Consider the following 20,231-nt stretch of genomic DNA (forward strand, 5'->3'; position numbering starts at 1 on the left):
GGGCCGACTGGACGCGGACTATACCCAATAGTCAGGACTGCAGCAATGGAATCCTCGAACATCTACATTTATGGTAGGTACAAAACTGTACTTTTCCTTATTTGCAAACACTGTTGGTTCTATTTGGAATAAACTTCCCCTAGAACTGACCTCCCTAAGCTCATGTTATCTTTTCAGAAAACAGATAAAAACTTACCTACTAACTCACTGGTTATGCCCTTGCTCCAACCCTGACTGACCCCAGTAAATTTTTTCACTCTCCCTAGTCCACTCCTTTGTACTTTTGCTCTTCTGTTCTTACTTAAACTGTCTCCACTGACCCATTTTTTTTGTACCATCACACTTTAGTTCTAACAACTATTAGACTCCCCCTCTGACCATGCTGATATCCTGCCTCTTGCTTCTCCATTCTGTCCTCCTTTAATCCTACTACCTCCAGCATTTTACACTATCTTGTCTTTTTCTTTTCTTTTCCCCCCTTTACTTTACTCTTTCTACTATCTCCAATATAACCTTACTCAGTCCACTATATCACCACCTAACAGAATCTGTATCTCTATCAACAGTCTCTTTACTTCATTTTTGCCTTTCCTATACTCCAACTTTATTTTATCTGTTACTCTACTAACCTGCTTATTAGACACATTAGATAAACCATTTTCAAGCATTCAGCCAATACCTACTTGTTGTCAGGATTACCTACTAGTTAAAATTTTAACATCTGATTATTTTTTATATGATACTGTAGCTTTTCTGCTAAGCCCCTGTCTGAATTTAGATTGTCATCTAATCAGTTTTGTATTAGAAAAATGTATATGCATTATTCTTGCCTTATTATATTAGTTTTATGTGTATAGTTAGTTTATTTAAGTGACTACAAACTCTGTAATGTCTTAGTCTGATAGTGGAGCTTTTCTCCTCGGGCCTCTGCTGAAAATGGACATGTATCCAGCCAGACTAGCTCGGTTAACAAATGTAAAATAAAAATAAATAAATAAATAAATATATATATATATATATATACACACACACACACACACACACACATATATATATATATATATATATATATATATATATATATATATTATTTCCACCTTTACTCCCTATATCATTCTGGAATGTATCTGTACTGAATGATTTAGTCCTTCCTAGGACTCAGAATGGTGTAGAGGCTTGGCACAGGAGGTTTAAATGTTTAAGGAAAAATGTTACAGATGTACATGCTGTTCTGTCTTCAATAGTCCGGGAACAGAATCATGTTGATGAAATACAAGTTAGAATGTATGCTGCTTGTCCACCATCTCCCAAGAAATGCAAGTTAATTATACTGCAAAAGCAATTCCAATGTATTTTGGAGCATAATCATGAGTACAGCTGCAGAGAATACTACAGCAGATGTGAAATACACATTTGTTAACTTGAAGGTATGGTTCTTTACATTTTTCTGCACTTCCACATCTTTCACAGAATATCCCTTTCAGTTATCATGGTTGGATGGCATTCGGTAGAGGGAGTTTTTATCTTTTCATTTATGCATTACTTCTCCGGTGTCCTGCATCATCTTCACACGGTTTATTTTCAGTGTTTTGAGTCTCGGTAAAGTCAAGATTCAGAGAAATGGGTTTTCAGCATTTCGGTCTTGGCAAAATCAGATTTGGTGAAATATATATTCGGCCAATGAAGGCAGACCCACTCATTAGGTGAATGTCATTGAATTGTTAACGATTTTCTCTTACTTTGTGACTATCTTTGTGAGGTGAGCACAGCTGTATTGAGCTCCATTGAGCTTCCAACTTGGAGAGCTTTAATCAAGTCAGCCACTATGTAACATACTCTACTAATTATATAAGATCCTTATTCGCTCTGTATGCAAACAGGTGAGCTCCAGAGTCTAAGGATAAAGATATTCCATAACAAAACTTTGATTCAGTCCCAGTTCCCTTCACTCTACTCATCCTTAAAGAGATTTCTAGCAACATTTACTAATAGACAAACAGCTACTGATTGTTTTTGAGCCTTCTCCCGCATGTAGCCTGGACTCACTTCACTCTTCGCCCACCCCCATTCCCACCCACCCTATATCATTTCCTTTATACCTAACCATTGTTAACACCCACTCTGCACCCTATGTCCCCTTCCTGTACTCTGCACAAACCATAACTAATCCCTCTTCCACACTACACTTGCAAACTATTACTTCTCCTTCCACTACCTACATTACTGCTACCCCCCCCACTCAAACATCACCTAAGTAACCCACTCACATAACTATCTGCAAAATAAGCCTACTACTTACTCCCCAATCACCAATTTCAGTACTCCATCACTCAGTACTCATACCTATAATGTCTTTCTCTACTACCCTTTTTGTTGTACTACCTCCATTACTCCTCCTTCACATTCTCACCTGACTTAATATCCAGTTATCTAACATAACTGCCACTGCTACCCTAATGTTCTTCTACTTGCAGGAGATATTCATCCCAATCCAGGCCCCACTCATCACAACTCCACCTATAACTATAGTCCCACTAACCTATATGCCTCTGCCCCCCTAAACAAACAAATCTCCTTTTACTCAATAAACACTAGAAGTATATTAAACAAGGTTCATGAGCTTCATGTTTGGATCTCAAGCCACACCCCTGATGTCATCACCCTAACAGAAACTTGTCTAAAACCCCAACACCATGACAAAGACTTTCTCCCTCCCGGCTATAGTATATGGCTCCTTGACTGCCAAAAGAAAAAGGGTGGTGGAGTTGCAATTGTTTACTCTAACCACCTTACTCTGACAACTCAAAATTTCAATTTTGAGTGAGTTCACAACGGATATAAAATGCTTTGGAAGAAACATAACATTTACAGATATATATGGCAATAAGGAAACTGAAGGTTGTGAGAATGAAATTATATATAAGACCAAGTGCATTTGTTCCATTAAGTCATCCCACTGTAAACGTCTTTCTACGTCTATGTGAGAATGAGGTAGCGCAACATAGAACAAAGGAAAAGGGTAAACATTTCCATAATTTGAGCTATCAAGAATGGATAACGCTAAATGAACTACAAAGAAGAAGAGACATAGTGGTGAAAGCAACAGACAAAGGAGGTGCTATAGTTATATTGGACTCAATAGCGTATGACAATAAGATGAGAGAGATGTTGAGTGACTGAGTCACGTATCAAAGAATATCAAAGAAAGATATTAATAAGTTAACAATAAATGTATATGAAGTAATATATGAGAAATTGAACAGAACTATTATGAAAGAACTCTTTGATTACTTTGTCACACAACATCCTTTGATACCAAATATGAATGGATTACCTAAAGTCCAGAAAAACCTAATGGATCCACCAATGCGACCGATAGTTAATGGAGAAGGATGGGTCAGGATGGGTCACTAAACCGATTTCTATATACATTGAATGAGAATTGAAAAGACTGCTACCCTATGCAGGAACGGTGATAAAAGACTCTGTTGAATTTCTAAAGAATTTGTATGAAGGAATGTTAACGAGAAAGACCTTCAAGGGAATAATAATGGCCACATTGAATTTAAACAGTCTCTTTACATCCATACCATATGAATATGGTATTGAAGCAATCAGAAAATTTGGACATAAGCATAAGGCTATTGACAACATAAATCTGATATGTAGCCTCAGATGTAGTACTGCACAATAATGTATTCATATTTGGAAATGAGTACTACTGGCAGAAATCTGGAGTGGCCATGGAGACCACATGTACCAATAGCTATGCCAACTTAGTTTTGGCACAATGGGAGGATGAATGGAACTCTGATCCTATTAACATCTGGAATGGTAATATTGTTCTTTACAAACGTTTTGTTGATGACGTCTTTATCTTGTGGGAAGGGTAGGAGAATAAATCTATTTATGTGGAACCACATCCTTTCTGAAGTTTGAGATGAATATGTCTGAAGAATCGATCAGTTTCTTGGACGTTCAATTGACATTGGATGAACAACTTGGTATTAATACTTCTATGCATAGAAAATCCACATGGTGTAACCATGAGCTCCATAGGAGTAGCATGCACCCTAGACATATTTTCAATAATATAGCTGAGAATCGATGATTCATGTATCGAAATTATGTACTAGGGAGGAAGATTTCGTGAAGGAACAAGAAAAACTTATTGAGAATTTTGTGGAGAGAGGATACAGGAAAGATGAAGTAATCAGAAATATGAGCAAGACATCGAGTCTACGAACTGGAAAAGGAAGACCATACTATTCGACTCGGGCCATTAAAAAAGATGGAGACAGAACCTCATTTTGTTCTCTTTACTCTTTTTGTCTAACATACAGTAGTGACAACTCAACAGTACGTGAAATAATAAGGAAGAATTGGCCTGCATTGACCTCAGATGAGAAATTAAGGGGTATAGTGGGAAATACACTTGGCTTTTCCTTCAGGAACAGGAAGAATTTGAAAAGATTATTGTGCTATCAGAATAATTCCATCCAAGATAAAGAACATTTGGTTAACGTCAGAAAAGGTACATACAAGTGTGGGTTTTGCAAAGCCTGTCCCTATATTAAAGTTAGCAACACATTCATACATCCTAAAATGAACAAGGAATATTTATTCAAAGGCTTTGCCAACTGTAGAAGCAAGAATGTGATATATATATATATCTCAATGCCAATGCTGTTCTGCTTTCTACATAGGAAAAATGAACAGAATGTTAAAGGAGCGTACTCTTAGACATAATCTAGACATTAAAAATCAAGTAGGAACAAATGCACTATACTCGCATATCAGAACCAATGCAGGTCTCAATTTCAGATTTATGGTCATAAATAAACTCTTAGAAACACCAAGAGGAGGAGATATAGTTAATCATACTGAAACAGAGGAAAGTAAGTGGATTTATGAACTTAAGAGTGGATTTGGAGCCAGGACTGAAAGAAATTATTCCTATTAAGCCGATTCTCAAAGGAAGGACTTTGAGAAAGTGAAGTATATGCGCTGAAAGAGGGGCATGACAGAAAAGGTAGCATCCCATTGGCTACATAATTTACAGACTGACAAAAGGATTATTTAAACAGATGAAAGCTGCTTTTTAATTTGGGATTTGAGAAAGGTTTGAAACTGAAAGTGCTTATCCATTTAGCAGCTGGATTGTATCAGTTTTAAAAATATCAGTAATAAAGTGAACTAGGTCTTAGATTTTAATCATTCCGGATTTGGTGGCAGTTTGCTTTGTTTTACTTTACGTTTGTTTCTTGCCTAAACAAACTGCTTTTAGTGGTGACACCAACAAGCTTGCTTTGTATTATTCTTGGTGCTGTCAATATTAATTGGTTAACTCTGTCTACCCCCAAATTCTTCTTTACGGCTATACTCAACTTATCACTGAAGCCACCCATACCAACAACTCTCTTACACACAGCACCCTTACCGACTGGATTCTAGTCTCTCATCCCTCTAAATATCACAATCCTGAAATTCTTCCCAACACACTAAGTGATCACTCCCCAATAAAAGTACTTAATTATATCCCTCACTTTACTAAACTGCATAGGTTTATTACATGCTGCAAGCTTACTAACTTCCACCCAGACATTTTTAAATCTCTTCTCTCTAAAGTTAACTGGAATTTCCCTACCCAACTCTCCCTTGACAATGCTGTCCTGTCTTTCAACTCCACCTTTCTCAGTATTCTTGACTCACTTGCCCCACTTCGCACAGTCTGTATTAAATCTATCAAATTCCACCTGCATCCTAATGAAAAACATAGACAGAGCATGGAAAACTTGGACCAAAACAAAGCTCCCTGCAGACTTGCTAAAATACAAAGAACTTAGAAATCAGACCAAAAAGTGCATTAACAAATATAAGAGACTTCTACTATAATCCACCCTCAGCCTTGAAATATAACCCCAAAAAAATTTGGAACTCATTAAACCACATTCTACATCCTAGTTGTCCCTGTTCCCTCAATCCTTGTCCTGATAAGAATCCCAAAGATACTGCCTCCACTTTCAACACATATTTCATTGACTCTATATCCAAACTATTTAACCCCAGTGCCAACTCATCTACCTTACCTTTAATAGTATTTCAAACCACTCTCTATCAAATCCCACTATACACTCATCAACTTCTTTTTCCCTCAGATGTGTACCCACTAGCCATATCAAATCCCTACTCTCTAAACTCAAACCTTGCTCAGCTTCTGCCGACAACATTCCTTCCCTTTTCCTTCAGTTAGCTGTTGACTCTCTTGCTCTCCCTGTTATCTATCTTAATCAACAGCTCCATTTCAGAGTCCAAAGTCCCTTCCATATGGAAACAATTCTTCATTCTACCAATACATAAAGGAGGTAACTCCTCAAACATCACCTTTTTAACTGTTTGGAACTCAATTAAAAATGCACTCTGCACTATTTTTTTATATATATTTTTAAAAACTTCTTACATGCGCCCGCAGTAGTGTCTTCTTTAAGGAGAACCACTTTTACACACACGCCACCACAGTGAAGTGAACATGTTCAACACTTGGCGGCCCCATATATTGAATTTCAACAAACCATTTTAAACCAGACTTCCTTGTCTTGTATTCAGCGTGTCATGTCATTGTGACTTTTATTTATCTAGCTAATCTCTTTCTCCATTTTCCCTTCTTTCCCTTCCATATGGAAACAACAATTCATTCTACCAATACATAGATCACATATAACTCTCGGCAATTGCAGTGGCGATATGGCGCGGGGGGCCGCTTTTTTGTGCTGTATGATTTAACTCAATTAATAATCACACTGTTGTTAAATCTTTTATAATAATATAAATTAAAAACTAACACCCGCCGCGGTAGTGTCTTCTTTAAGGAGAACCATTCGTGCGCTACACACCGCCACGCCTAAGTATGGCTGCAACGCCAACACATACATATACATATTTCTTCAAAAAAAAAAAGACCAGGACCTGACAGTCTTGCCTTTGTTTTTTTTTTCTGAGTGTGTGTGTAGTTACATAAAAGCCTTAACACATCCACATCATGCTTCAGAAGTCTACAGAAAATAAAAAAAAAAATCATTGGCTGACGGCTGTTGGTAACTTGAAACTACTGACAGCCAGGACAGCGATGCTATGCTCAGTTTATTAAAAACCACGGTTTGTCGTTGTGGTCACTTATTGTATGCTGTGTGATTAATATATATACAATGTCGTGTTCACAAAAATCGCTTTACTTTACTTTCATTACTTTCATTTTGACACAAGCGATGATGTTGTGGACCCTAGATTTTTGACATAATAAGTAGGAGGGATACCAGAACAGTGGCTTTACCTCTACTATTTCTCTTTCTTATAATTTTTGGTCTGGTAACAAATGTGTGTGTAAACTTTCGGAAAATGGTGTGGATTAAATGGAGCAGGTGGTGTAATAAACTGTCTAATATTAAGTTTACATGAGGGGCAAACGGAAGTCTGAAAATAATGGATTATTTAATGGAGACACAGGAGCTTTTTATACTGATATTTGCTGACACACCTGTCATTTATCGCCTACTAGCTAAATAAAGGCCTTTCCACTAGAAATTACCTTTTTTAATTTTTACAGCCAGCACATTCTTCTTTAAAGACATTTTTACCATTCCATGAAGTTCAACATCTCAAAGCCAAAAAATAATACCCAAGCCACTTCTGTAGCCACACCCATACACATCTCCTTATTTCTTCATACATTAATCAGCTATATGATATTGACTTTTCCAAAAGTTTTATCTTGTGTGTACCAAATGGACTTCCCAAGTTTCAAACATAAGTCAAAAGAAATGCACTGCTTTGTGCATTGGAGAAAAGCCGTTTGCTATTAATTAATCGCCTCCACTCAGCAGGATATGCGGTGATAAGCCGGCTTAAATAATTCAGCGTAAGTGTTGAACATGTTCAACTTCCGTGGTGACAGTGTGTGTGGATGTATGGTTCTCCTATAAGGAGAGAAGGGCACATGCGGTCTTTGTTAAGTTTTTAAATCCATCATCTTCTTTCCTTTTTTTCTTATCAGGGAACATCCACAGCCGCTCTTCCATTTTCTCTTTCCTCTGCATCTTTTGCTTTCACACCCACACTCTGCATGCCTCTCTTGTCACGTCCATAAACCCTCAAACCTCATCTTCTTTATTCCTCTTACCTGGCAGCTCCATCCTTCCATCCTTTTCCATCAATATACCAAAGTCCCCATCATCCACATGTCAGGAAGCAATGCAATCTAGTGTAGTTCTGTTTGTCTCCATTGTCACTGTCAACTGACCCCACTTTAATATACTGTTATTTCAAAAATAATGAAGAGATTTTTTTTTAATAATATATTATGCAATTTGTGCAAGTGCTGCTACCATGCTGCTTTGTTGTGAATCTTTGGAACGACCGAATTTGTTTTCATGTATAGCTTTGGGTGGATCTTATAATAAGGGATCTCTTCTTCTTGAGGCTCCTCAGGGAGGTCACTCCACCACTCTGAGTTTTCACTCTCTTTTGTGGTTTCTTCCTAGTGCTGTGAGTTTGCAGGGACATGGCAGGGCTTCATTTTTTAGCTGGAGTGTCTTGGTTCTATAGTGTCTAGGTTTGGTTGCCTCATAGCTAAGATGCTTATACTCAGAAAAGAGGTGAGATTCCTCAGTCATAACTGTAATGTGTGATGTCATAATTGTATTGTCCATTCACCACTTCATCTTAAACGTAACCACTTCTGTCAGAGTAGGATTCTTCTTAATGGGATGGGGATCAGGATGTGGATGGATGGTGATTAGCTTGTGGAGGATGGCTAGGATACTCTAGACATGAGGTGTGGGGTGCTGGTCACTCATATTGGAGGTGACTATTGGTAGGAGTATTATTGTGGTCACTCCAGGGGGTAATGAAAGTTGAGGTCCAGGGTGTTGGAATTTATGTATGAATTTTGTTAGTCAGAATTCTAGCATTTTTTAACATACCTCCCCAGATTTTTTTTTTTTTTTTTTTTTTTTTATTATTCATAATTTGTGGTTTGTGGTTTTGGACTGAGGACTACAGAGGACTTCGTGAGGTATAATAGCCATATCCTTTTTTAAAAATGCTAACAAAAAAACACATCCTGTTACATCCTGTTATTTCTAAGTGTTTAAAAATCTAAAAGCTAAAAAATTTAAAATCTTTTTGTCTTTTTTGTTTTCCATTTTTTATTATTTTGGAAACTGTCCAGATTTCTTGTACTAGAGGGAGAGATGGTATGTAATGCCTAGTGTAAGGGGAGGAGGGGGGAGTTAGTGCTTAGCAAGGGCGGCCTATAGCACCCTATAACTTGGTTACAGGAAACTACTAGAAACCAATAGACTGCTAACCAGATGCTGACAGGTGGTTTGAGTTTCTCAGTCTTTGTTTTCAGTTCAGTTTTTTTTCAAGGATTTATGAGAATTTAATTATGATTCATTTCTGCTTTTTCTGAATTTCAAGAGAAGAATTACTGAGAAATAAATATGTTAAGTCTGTTTTCATAATACCTAACTGTTTGTTTGGCGACTGTTTTGTTTGTCGAAGTAGAATTTGATTTTTGTAGAGTGTTAATGGTGGAATTGCCTTTGATTTGTGAAGCTGCTGGATTCTGCTCACACTCTGTGGATGGAGTGCTGGATGGCATGCTTTTTTTCAGGTTAATTCTGCAGGGGACTGTGGGTCTGAGTGTATGAGATATTGTGATGATGGTGCTTGTGTGGCCTTTAGTTTCCTATATTATTATATTATTTTATTACCAGTTTTTCTGGTTTTAATTTTCAAGGGCAACAGGCACTGTGTATTTGTTCAAAGTGCAGCAGGCACTAAAGTTTAAAGTGTGTAGTAACTTTGCCAGTGGCATTACTTCTGCGTAATTCACAGAGATTGATATTGGTGGATTAATTGACATGTGTCTTGTGATGTCTGAATGGTGGTTTGAATTTTGAAATGGAATGTTGGCCTATTATTGGTTTATATGTTTTGTTTCATGGCTTACTAGAATATTTCAAAAGAATGTTTTTTGAAACATTTCATAACAAGTGCTTCTAAATGCTATGCATATACCATTTTAATAATAAGGAAACTGTATCAGAACGGAATATCATTTAACACAAACATGTATGTATGATCAAGGAAAGCCTTAAGTAAATATTGGAAAAAAAAACTGGTATCTCATCCTCCACTGCATTTCTTTGAATGTGGTTTATGCCATTACAATGAATATTTGTTTTCAATGTATTTTTGTGTTTTCTTAACTCATGCAGTTCATCAAGACCTCAGACTGTGTTTTTGGTTTTACCAGAAAATTGCTATTATTTGCTGTATTGTTTCAATTTCTGTAAGTAATAAATTGTAGTGCTAAATAAAAACAAGTAAAAAGTAAATTTGCAATGTGTGTAAAATCAAATTCCAAATTCTGTACAATGTGTGTAAGTGATAATTCATGTTTTATTCTGTACCATGTAGCTTAATGCAGCTTTCTTTAGTACACACATATATATGTGCCTTGGCTTGGTGGAAACTATGTACTGCCTTACATAATAATGTTAAGGGCCTCTAGCTCAGCTAAGGGCCTCTGTCAATGGGGGAAATGAATGTTAATCAGAAATGAATAATCATGAAAACTTGGATAGAAATAAGAAAAGAAGCAGAGTTGCTAAAAATTTAACCGAAGTATGAAACATTAGCTGTGCTTATTATGACATTATTTATGTTAACAGCCTTGGAACATAGAGCATTAGCAGCATGAGTCCTTGGACCTGTTAAATAGGTAAAATGACATCAGGTCATGTCAGGGTAATCCAGAAAGCTCAAGTCATATCTGAGGTCCACCATTGAAAAGTCAGAGGAGCTACAAGATCAGAATGAGGAAAGAGAGATAAAAATGCTTTGGCTAAGGAATCTGGGGACTCACTTAAAATGGGGCCTCCCTGTGGGATACCCTCCTGTCTTAGTCTATGGACTCAAGTAGTTTATTCAAGTAGGCAAGTCAGTTCTAAAAGTCTCTCGTATTCAGTTGTTTAAAGGTCAACAAGGTCCAGGTGCAGGAAAATACATTACAGCCAAACCAATGGTTACCAGGTCATGGTTTGGAACAAAAATCTATCACCAAGGGGAGCCAAGCCAACTTCACACACCACTGAAAACCACTTTAGTTATTTCTTAGGCACTACAACACTAACAGGTGATAAAGTAATATGTAAATGTATGACTGTTTCTATCTACATCAGGCTGGGCAAAACTAATTAATGCATTCCACAGGTGCTCTGTTCCAACATCACCATAACAAAACCACAAGTATTGAGAGTTGCAAGCTATACCAATTCCATGGTTAAAATCCATGACCAAGATGGACATAGCACATAACCAAACACTTCTTCGTTGACTGTAGTGCATGTATGTTGGTCAGGTCTAGGCACCAAGCGATACGTAACAGATTCTTTTCATGGTAAGCTGACTCACCTGAACACAGATAATTGACACAACCAACAGTTGCAACCTGCTGAACTCTGGTCCTCGCTAATCCTGGACTGCTGCACTGTAAAACTCCTTCTGCCTTTAGTCAACTGCTGCAAACTACCTCCTTTTCTCCTTTGGAGAATAACAACCCCAGCTGGACCGACTATCTTCCAGATATTCAGGAACTACAAAACCTAGAACTAACTTGTCAACCTGTTTGAGAAGGAACACTTCTAAGAATCAAGAACTGTTCTCCCAGAAAAACAAAGCAAGCAGCAACACAGCTGCACAGAGAGAACCAGAACTAAAACAGAGAAAGTACCTCACACTAACTCAAAACCTAGAGAAGCAAGAAGGTGGAAACTAACTCAAAACACAAAGGCATAAAAATGGGAAGAAACCAAAAATAATGGTTAGAAAGAATGGCAGAAGAAAATGGAAAAGCACTCTTGTGCAGCACCCACAAAAATACAAGCACTTTCTTACAAGAAAACTAATAAAAAAACTCAAAGCGGACAAATAAAGTCTTAAAAAACCAAACCAAAGAGTCTTTTTGTCACCACAACCAGAAATATAACCATATAACACAAAAACAAGCTGTAGCTATGTGTATAAAACAATCTTTAATTGTGTTGGAAGACTTGCAGGCTCTCGTAGCCATGGCCACCTTTAAGACTTAGCAAACCTCCTTCGATAAATTAGCCTCTCAATTAAAACCCTCTCCCCAGCTTCAGCCCCTTCCATGTATTATTATTAAATATAAACTCCAGAATCCCTACTATCATGTCCTTAATGTCTGTCTGAGACCAAGAACACTACACACTGCATGCCAGAACATATCCAGGATGCTATCGAAATGAAACATGAAACATCTGCACCCAATAAAGTGCTAGTAAACTGGAATTACTGTTTGACTGTACAGTCAAAGGAGTTAGAGACCTAAAGGCGACAGTCATCCCTCTGGTCACTGGGCCATTATATGTAAAAGCCATACAGTGAGACCACTCATGGACCCCTGATTATATGATAAAAGATAATCAATTTATCATGGCAAACCAACCCAGAATATAGTAAACCTCCAGACTATCATAGACCCAGGTGGTTCTCTGTCACCAAGGCCATGGACTGCCTGTAACCTAGGAAGGCCTTTTGAGACCTGTCACCAAGCAATGACTGATGGCAAATCATTCACTGCCTAGCTTGACCCTGGTCAAGGCATTTTGGCTTAAAATCTGGGTGGATATTCAACTGTGGAACAGGCTCCCCATTTATCTGAAGCAGAGTTCCCTCCATAACAATTCAGAGGTGCACCTTCGGACAGGGAATGGGAAAACGGAAATGCATCCTTGGCACCTGTGTGTTGATGGACACACGCATGTTAATCTGTAAATGGTTCATCTCAGGTCGTAGCTTACTTATCAAGAAGTTTTTTTTTGATTAGAAGTGAGATTGCATGGCTAGCTTAAAATGCCTCCCTTGTGGTCATCAGCCTAGGAAGCGCCTAAAAACTCAATCCTGCTTCAATGTCCTTAATGTCATATGTGTGTATCTTGTGGATGTGATGTGGTCTTCCAGAGTGTCTTTCTTTTGAGCTTTCCACAACCCACAACCACCCAAGCCCAGTGTCCCAACACCCCAGAGCTAGCTTCAACTAACGGACTCCGCCATCCTGAATTGTAGACCAATTGCCAACCTCTTTCCTCTCTGTAAAGTCCTAGATAAATGCATACATAAACAAGTTATGCACTACCTACTCTCTGAAAATCTGCTCACACCTACTCAACATGGCTTTAGACCAAAGCATAGTACTAATACTGCCCTACATCATTCCTTAATACAATATCCCTTGCCAGTAATAACAACAAACTTGTCTCCTACCTAGTCTTAGATCTCTCTAAAGCTTTTGACACAGTCTCTCACCTGCTCCTTCTGCACAATCTAACCAACCTTAACATCTCCCCTGCTACTGTTGCATGGTTTTCCAGCTACCTCACTGACAGATTTCAAGCAGTGAAGTGCCAATCTGCACTCTCCCCTCCTCTGGCAGTTAAAATGGGTGTCCCTCAGGGTTCCATCCTTGGTCCATTACTTTTCAACATCTTCACTAATCTTCTTTATTCTTCCTGTCCTCAGTCATCACTGGTCCAATACGCTGATGACTCTGCTGTCATCACTATTGCTGACTGTCCCTCCAAACTCATCTATACAACACAGACTTCCTTTAACTCAGTAGTAAACTGGCTCTCTGATAACCAGCTTATCCTTAACCCAAAAAAACCTAAGCTACTGCTTTTTCTTCCTAAAAAGTACAACCACATTAAATCCACTTTCACAATCCTGTCCCTCAATAATGCACATCAAGGTGAAAACTAGCACCAAACTCCTTGGTGTCATCATTGACGACCAACTTAAATTCAAACTACACATTAACAACTGTATCAAGAAAACTCATCAGAAACTAGGGCTCCTCTACTGTAACAAAAAGTTTCTCACCAGTGAAGCTAAAGTAACTCTCTCTTATGCCTACCTCGTACCCAGTCTATTATATGGCGCTCAAATTCTTACTTGCCTCCACTCCACACTACTTGTCATACTTGAATCTACCTACAAGATAGCCAGATTTGCAGCCCATCAAACTTAGAAGTCACATCACTGTCTCTCACTCAAACACCTTAACTGGCTAGAACTACCTCACCAGCTTCTTCTCCCTCAACTCCAGATCATCCACTCTATCCTTTATCAGCCTTCTGACTGTCCTACCCTATCATCTGTCATCTCCTACTATTCACGCACTAGATTCCTCCAGAGCTCTAACCTAGATCTGCTACAAATCCACAAACCTAAAACTAAGAGAGGATGTATTCTCTATAGCTATAATCCTTCCAAGGGCTAGAACAAACTCCCACTAGAGATCAGGTCACTCAATCAACTTAGTCAGTTCAAGCTAGCCACTAAAGAATAACTGTTAAGCCAATGGACTTGCCTCTGTACCCACCCCCCTTAAACAGCTCATCAACCCTAACTGCACACCTCTATCTGCTCCCAACTTGTGTAACTTTCTTTAACTTTCTAGACCTTGTCTCACATTAACTTCTCTAATCTAGGCACATTACATGCATTCCTATCTGCAGAATGTAAGATTTTACATCTGGTGACAAAAATATTTAGTCTTTCTGAATGATGTAGGATTCTAAATCTGACAGACATAATGATTAGTTTACTGTAGTAAATCCTTGTTTTTCATGTATATGTTGCTTTGAATATTTTCTGTAAACCAGTTGTTGATTGTTTATTTTTGTAAATGTTAATCTGTCGAACATGTGGAGCTTTTCTCCCCAGGCCATTACAGCACTATTTCTTTTCCTCAGGTGCATATAAGGGCATCTACTCAAGAAGATTTGGAATAAGTCTAAATGTGCAAACATTAAAATAAGCATTTTTGCAGGGGGCAAGCCACAATGCAATCGCCAGTTTCCTTATTTATATATTGCCACTTCAAAGTCACTCTAGTTCAGAGAAAGTATGATTATTACTAAAGTGTGGGAAGAATAACTAATCATTTTCCTGTACTCACTGACCTCAGACAAGAAACAGTAATTTACTTATCTTAGTAAAACAAGTAGTGAATGAATACTCATGTGGAAACAGCATGCTGAGCAAATACAACCCCAGCAACAAAGCCTGAGAAATGCCCCATAAGCCTACACACACACACCAGTCATTATAAAGATCAGGTTTATGTTTAACAATCAAATGGAACATTTATCAAATAGCCTTTCATCATACATCAACCATCAAAACTTCCCTTCAGCAAAACACCAAATTATTGTAAACAATTTCATAGAATGATCATAGCTGGCCAACGTAAAGGGAACGAAATGTAGTGCATACCTATCTCTAACACAGAGATAAGGAAACCTACCCTCTCCCACTGTAGTGCAATCTTGGAGTTGGTGTATATATATATATATATATATATATATATATATTTAATTAGCAGGGGTTTTAGAGGGCATTGCCACCTACAAAAGGAGGATTCAATGAACACTGGACCCTCCCTACCTATGTGGTGAGGCTGTGCACCCACATACCCCTCAATTATATTTACCAACTCCAAAATTGCATTACAGTGGGGAAGGGGCAGGTTTCCTTATCCCTATGTTACAGATAAATATGTACTATATTCTGTTCCATTTATGGTCAGCTATAATCATTCGAGGAAATTATTTACGATCATATGGCCATTCCATGAAAGGAACTTTCGACGGTCTATATATGATGAACAGCCCATTCGATGAACATTCTGTTCGATCGTTAAACAGACCCATAAAGATCTGGGTTTAATATTGACTGACAAATTGTCCTTCAGCAAATATGCAGACTATATGACATGCCAAGCATTAAGGCAATTAGAAATTTTGACAAAGGATCTTAAAGATGCATCTTGCTTACTTGCTGTCTATAATATTATTGCAGGTCCTATCCTAAAATATTCTAATATCTTTTGTTTTTACAGTCAAAGGAGTTTAAACAAAACTGAACCTGTTCAAAGAAGGTAGGTTACAATATCTAAATTTAAAACAAAATTAAAGTACTTCTGTCTAACATTGTGTCCCATTCATATGGAATAAACCCCTGATTATCCTCAGGAAATCAGAAAATATGAAATATGAAAATGTTGAAATCTATTCTTGACCGTTACTGTGATGATAAAGTATATGACCCGGGAATACAGGTATCAGTGTTCCTAGATGGTCTAAGAACCTAAACATTTGTATTCAGGGATGAGTGTCTCATGAAACAGCCACTACTTATATGAGAAAACCTCTAAACATTGAACACTTTGGCGCGAATGCCCATATATGTGAACGCTCCATGAAATGAACAATTATTACTTTCTAATTTAGTACAGGGGCAAGCACCCCCATGTTTCCTGCTAATTAAATTAACTCTGAGATTGTACAAAAGCAGGGCAAGTGCAAATTCCCTTATATCACTATATTTCAATCCCATTCAAAAGACTGCTGGCAGAATCTCCAGTAGGAAGAATGTTTGCTCACATGAGCATTTGTTTTTGTTTACAGGACAAAAAAGTATTTGTTCAAGTGAGTGTTCACCCTTCCTCATTGTAACCATATAGATCAGTCTGTAAATACCCCCATCAATGACATTCAAACTACCAAGAAATTTCATCAATTACATATATTCAGTCAAATCTATATATAGTAGAGTTGATTATCTGAACTAATTGGGACTTAGGGTAGTTCGGATAACCAAACTGTTTGGATAATCAGACATATAATGGAACTGGATAAAAAAAAAAAACTTCTAAAATCTTGTTTTATCTGCACACATGAATGCAATTTTCAACCATTCAGTGATTCCAGTGGGCAATAAAGAATAGTTTTTCACAATAGAGCTGGCTACATGCTCAAGCAAATATGTATAATGTTTACATGTTCAGACCTTATGATGTTTCCTACCCGAAAACTTTGGAAGGCTGATTTGGATAATTGACGTTTCGGATAATTATAATCTACTCTCTACTGTAAAACAAAAAAGCTTTTTTTTTTTTTTTTAAACCACTGCAACCCTATACCTTTGTGTTTGGCAACCCACACTTTAACTAAACAGCACATTTGTAAAAATAAGACTGCATGTATATAAATATATATGTGTGTAAAAGAATACTATGCTCTCTTATAGTCAATGCAGTAAACATTCCTCAGTGCCAACATGCTTATTCTGGGGCTGTTGCAGCTGGATTGGTTCTGACCACTTTAGTCAGCAGGAATATGTGTGTGATTTATGAGAAATAATACAATGGTCATAACAGAACGAAAATTTGGAAGATGCTCCTTTTTCAGAATTTATACTGTCATTTTTGTGATTCTTTTGTAAATCAACTGTGGGAAAAAAATCACTCTGCTTTAAATCTTTTAAAGGATATTTAAGTTTTTCCTTCATACTTACTAAGGCTGCCAAGTTGTTTGATGATGGCAGCGAGTGTGCTGTTCGTTACACATTCTAACTCACTGGTCACTCCATTGGGTAATGCTCCCCGGCACAGGTGACGAGGCTCAATGTTCCTCTTTACTAAAGGCATCTTTTATAACAGCTCTCTAAGGTTCACAGCTTCCTGAAAAAGAAATGCTCAATTAATGTTTAGAAGAATAAATGATTCTGCATAAAGATAAAGTACACTGAAATCACTACCAAACAAAAATGTTTTTCAAAACCACAGCCCAGTTCCTGCATATGTGATATCTTGCAGTGAGACAAAAAAGTACAACATAAGTACTTAATTTTGATACGAACCCACATTTTACAGAAGACTTACTCAGAGTAAACAGATACATCATTAAATACATAAAAGTAATGTAAACACTTTAAGATAGAACTCAGAAATACATTTTTCAAAAATTATTAGGATATGTAGGGTAAGGTCCTAAATTAAGAAGAGCATCTCTTCATCTGCCCATTTGTTGAGAGAAACCCTACAACAAGACGGTGGTACAAGATAGTGCATCAGTGGACCAAATTAAAGCTAATGATGGTCAAATAGGGGCCCTAGGCAAGGTAATGAAAAGGGCATCCAACCCAACAGATGCACATACATATCAGTATCCTATTACTTGCTTGTCTCCTCAGCTACCATAAAACACAGTTCAAACTTGTTGGTGTACATGATATTTCCTTTTTTTCACTTTGGTGATCATTTGGATTTAATTTAAAAGTATTTAAAATTTTATAGCAAAAACACTGACAACAGACTTAGTATGACAAACAGTAAACTTCCCTTAAGACTCGCATTTTATTTTTTATTTAACATTTGTTTACTGGGAAAGTCCGATTGGGACAGAGCCATTTTCAGCGAAGGCCCAGGGAGAAATGCCCCAGATGCATGTCTTTGCAATGTGGGAGGAAACCGGAGCACCCGGAGGAAACTGATGCAAATGCAGGGAGGACATGCAGACTCTGGACAGAAGGTACCCCAGCCAAGAATTGAAGCGGAGAACCTCTTGCTGTGAGGTGACAATGCTAACTGCTGCACCACTGCACCATTTATTTATCTGGCAGCCCATTACACTACAAGAGTCAAACAGCATATAGTGAAGCATTAATTAGCATTGATGTGAAGGGTGCAGAAATTCAAAATGCAAATGTGCTACACATTTGCTAACTGCATGGAACTGCCTACAAGATGCAAGTATCCCTTTCTCAGGGGCCTAGGAGTACTGCCAGGTGTAGTGACTTGTTTGAGAACACACTAGACAAATTAAGGCCGTTAAACTCTGCACTTCGAAACAGTTCATAGCCTTACTCATCTGCATTAAGTTCCAGTCAGACTGCTGTCGTGCATTTTATAGTTGTGTGTCTGCAACAAACCAAGGTTAATTAAAAATGCATTCACAGTCAAATCTTCACATTAAACTTGCAGGATTCATGCTGTCCCAATTATTCATAGACAAATAATAAACCCACTGTCAACAATTAACAATACAAGGATTGTACCCAAAGAACATGATTCATATGATGATGATTACTACAATCAGTTCCTTTCTTTGCACCATCACTACTGTGGATTGCAGGAACCAAGTATTTATACCCAGGCTTGCATAACTGTACACTTTTGCTATATGAAAGGGAATGCAAACGTTAATAAATCAGAGACAGCCACACACACACAAATATATATATATATATATATATGCACACACACACACACACACACATATATATATATATATATATATATATATATATATATATATATATACGTACATACACACACATTACTGTCACTTCCGTGACTATACACCTCAGATATCTGCTTGAGAAACAAATTAATGAATACATTCCTAAATAATGGGTCAAAAATATATATCAGCTTTTTGCCATCAAAGCCATATAGTGCAACCCATTATAACTCCCCTGCCCTCTCAACTTTTTAGCTCAAATCAGAGACCAAGACCAAATACCGGGAATAGATTTTAAATGTTTCTCATATCTAGAAAGTTGCAAGAACAAAAAGCTTTTCATTAACAAGCATTTTCTAAAGGATGCAAAGTCTGAAGCTCATACCTATTGTGATTTAATGTCAGCAATCCCCAACAATTTGTCCAAAATCCACAATTGTTACAAGAATAGACAAAAGTATTTCTTAACATTATGGACAAAAGCCAAAAATATTGAGATGATGGAGACCTAGTTTCAAATACTGTTTTTGTTTATCTGTTTCCTAATCAGGTAAACTCACTTTACAAAGTTTTCCTTTTTTCAGGGATGACCTAGGAGCACTGCTTATGTCACTTGATGAAAGGCACACAGTAGCCAAATGGGGAGTGGAAGGATTTAAACCCTGTATTTTTCACTTCAGGAAGCAGTTTAACAACTCAGAGTCCTGAGTGTTAGAGATTTCTGATTAGCTTAAAATGCGTTTTCTGAATAACAACTATGAAACTTTAATGACTGGCTTTAGTGACTAACTGTTAACTTTAGTGATTTACTAGGAAATGAAAATGCTAAGGAAGGTCTGGCAGTTAACGCAGTCAAGGGCACAGGATTTGATGCTGTCTATCTCCATTTGCCTACTGTGTGACTTTGAGCAAGTCATTTATTCATAAAGAGCACTGTGTGGTTAAAAATATGTATTTCCTGAGGATTACTAACACTGTTCCCCGAATTTGCTGTAAATGAATGGATGAATCAGTCTGTCATACATAATTGCTTTAATCAGTCTGTCCTTCATAATG

At 37.5% G+C, this 20,231-nt stretch overlaps 1 protein-coding gene across 3 annotated transcripts in view; it reads right to left on the reverse strand.

Annotated features, from left to right (window-relative positions):
- Positions 1-20,231, reverse strand: part of LOC122790096 (wiskott-Aldrich syndrome protein family member 3-like) — a 995,086-nt gene that overhangs the window by 646,797 nt on the left and 328,058 nt on the right. For all 3 annotated transcript variants that reach the window (XM_044057665.1, XM_044057666.1, XM_044057667.1), the window contains one exon: positions 17,449-17,614. In XM_044057665.1, coding sequence (XP_043913600.1) covers positions 17,449-17,581 — 133 coding nt within the window. In that variant the 5' untranslated portion in view covers positions 17,582-17,614. The remainder of the gene's footprint in view (positions 1-17,448; positions 17,615-20,231) is intronic.

The sequence above is a fragment of the Protopterus annectens genome, chromosome 15.part0 (assembly GCF_019279795.1).
Source record: "Protopterus annectens isolate FY-2018-M chromosome 15.part0, PAN1.0, whole genome shotgun sequence".
In the NCBI taxonomy this organism is placed as follows: domain Eukaryota; kingdom Metazoa; phylum Chordata; order Ceratodontiformes; family Protopteridae; genus Protopterus; species Protopterus annectens.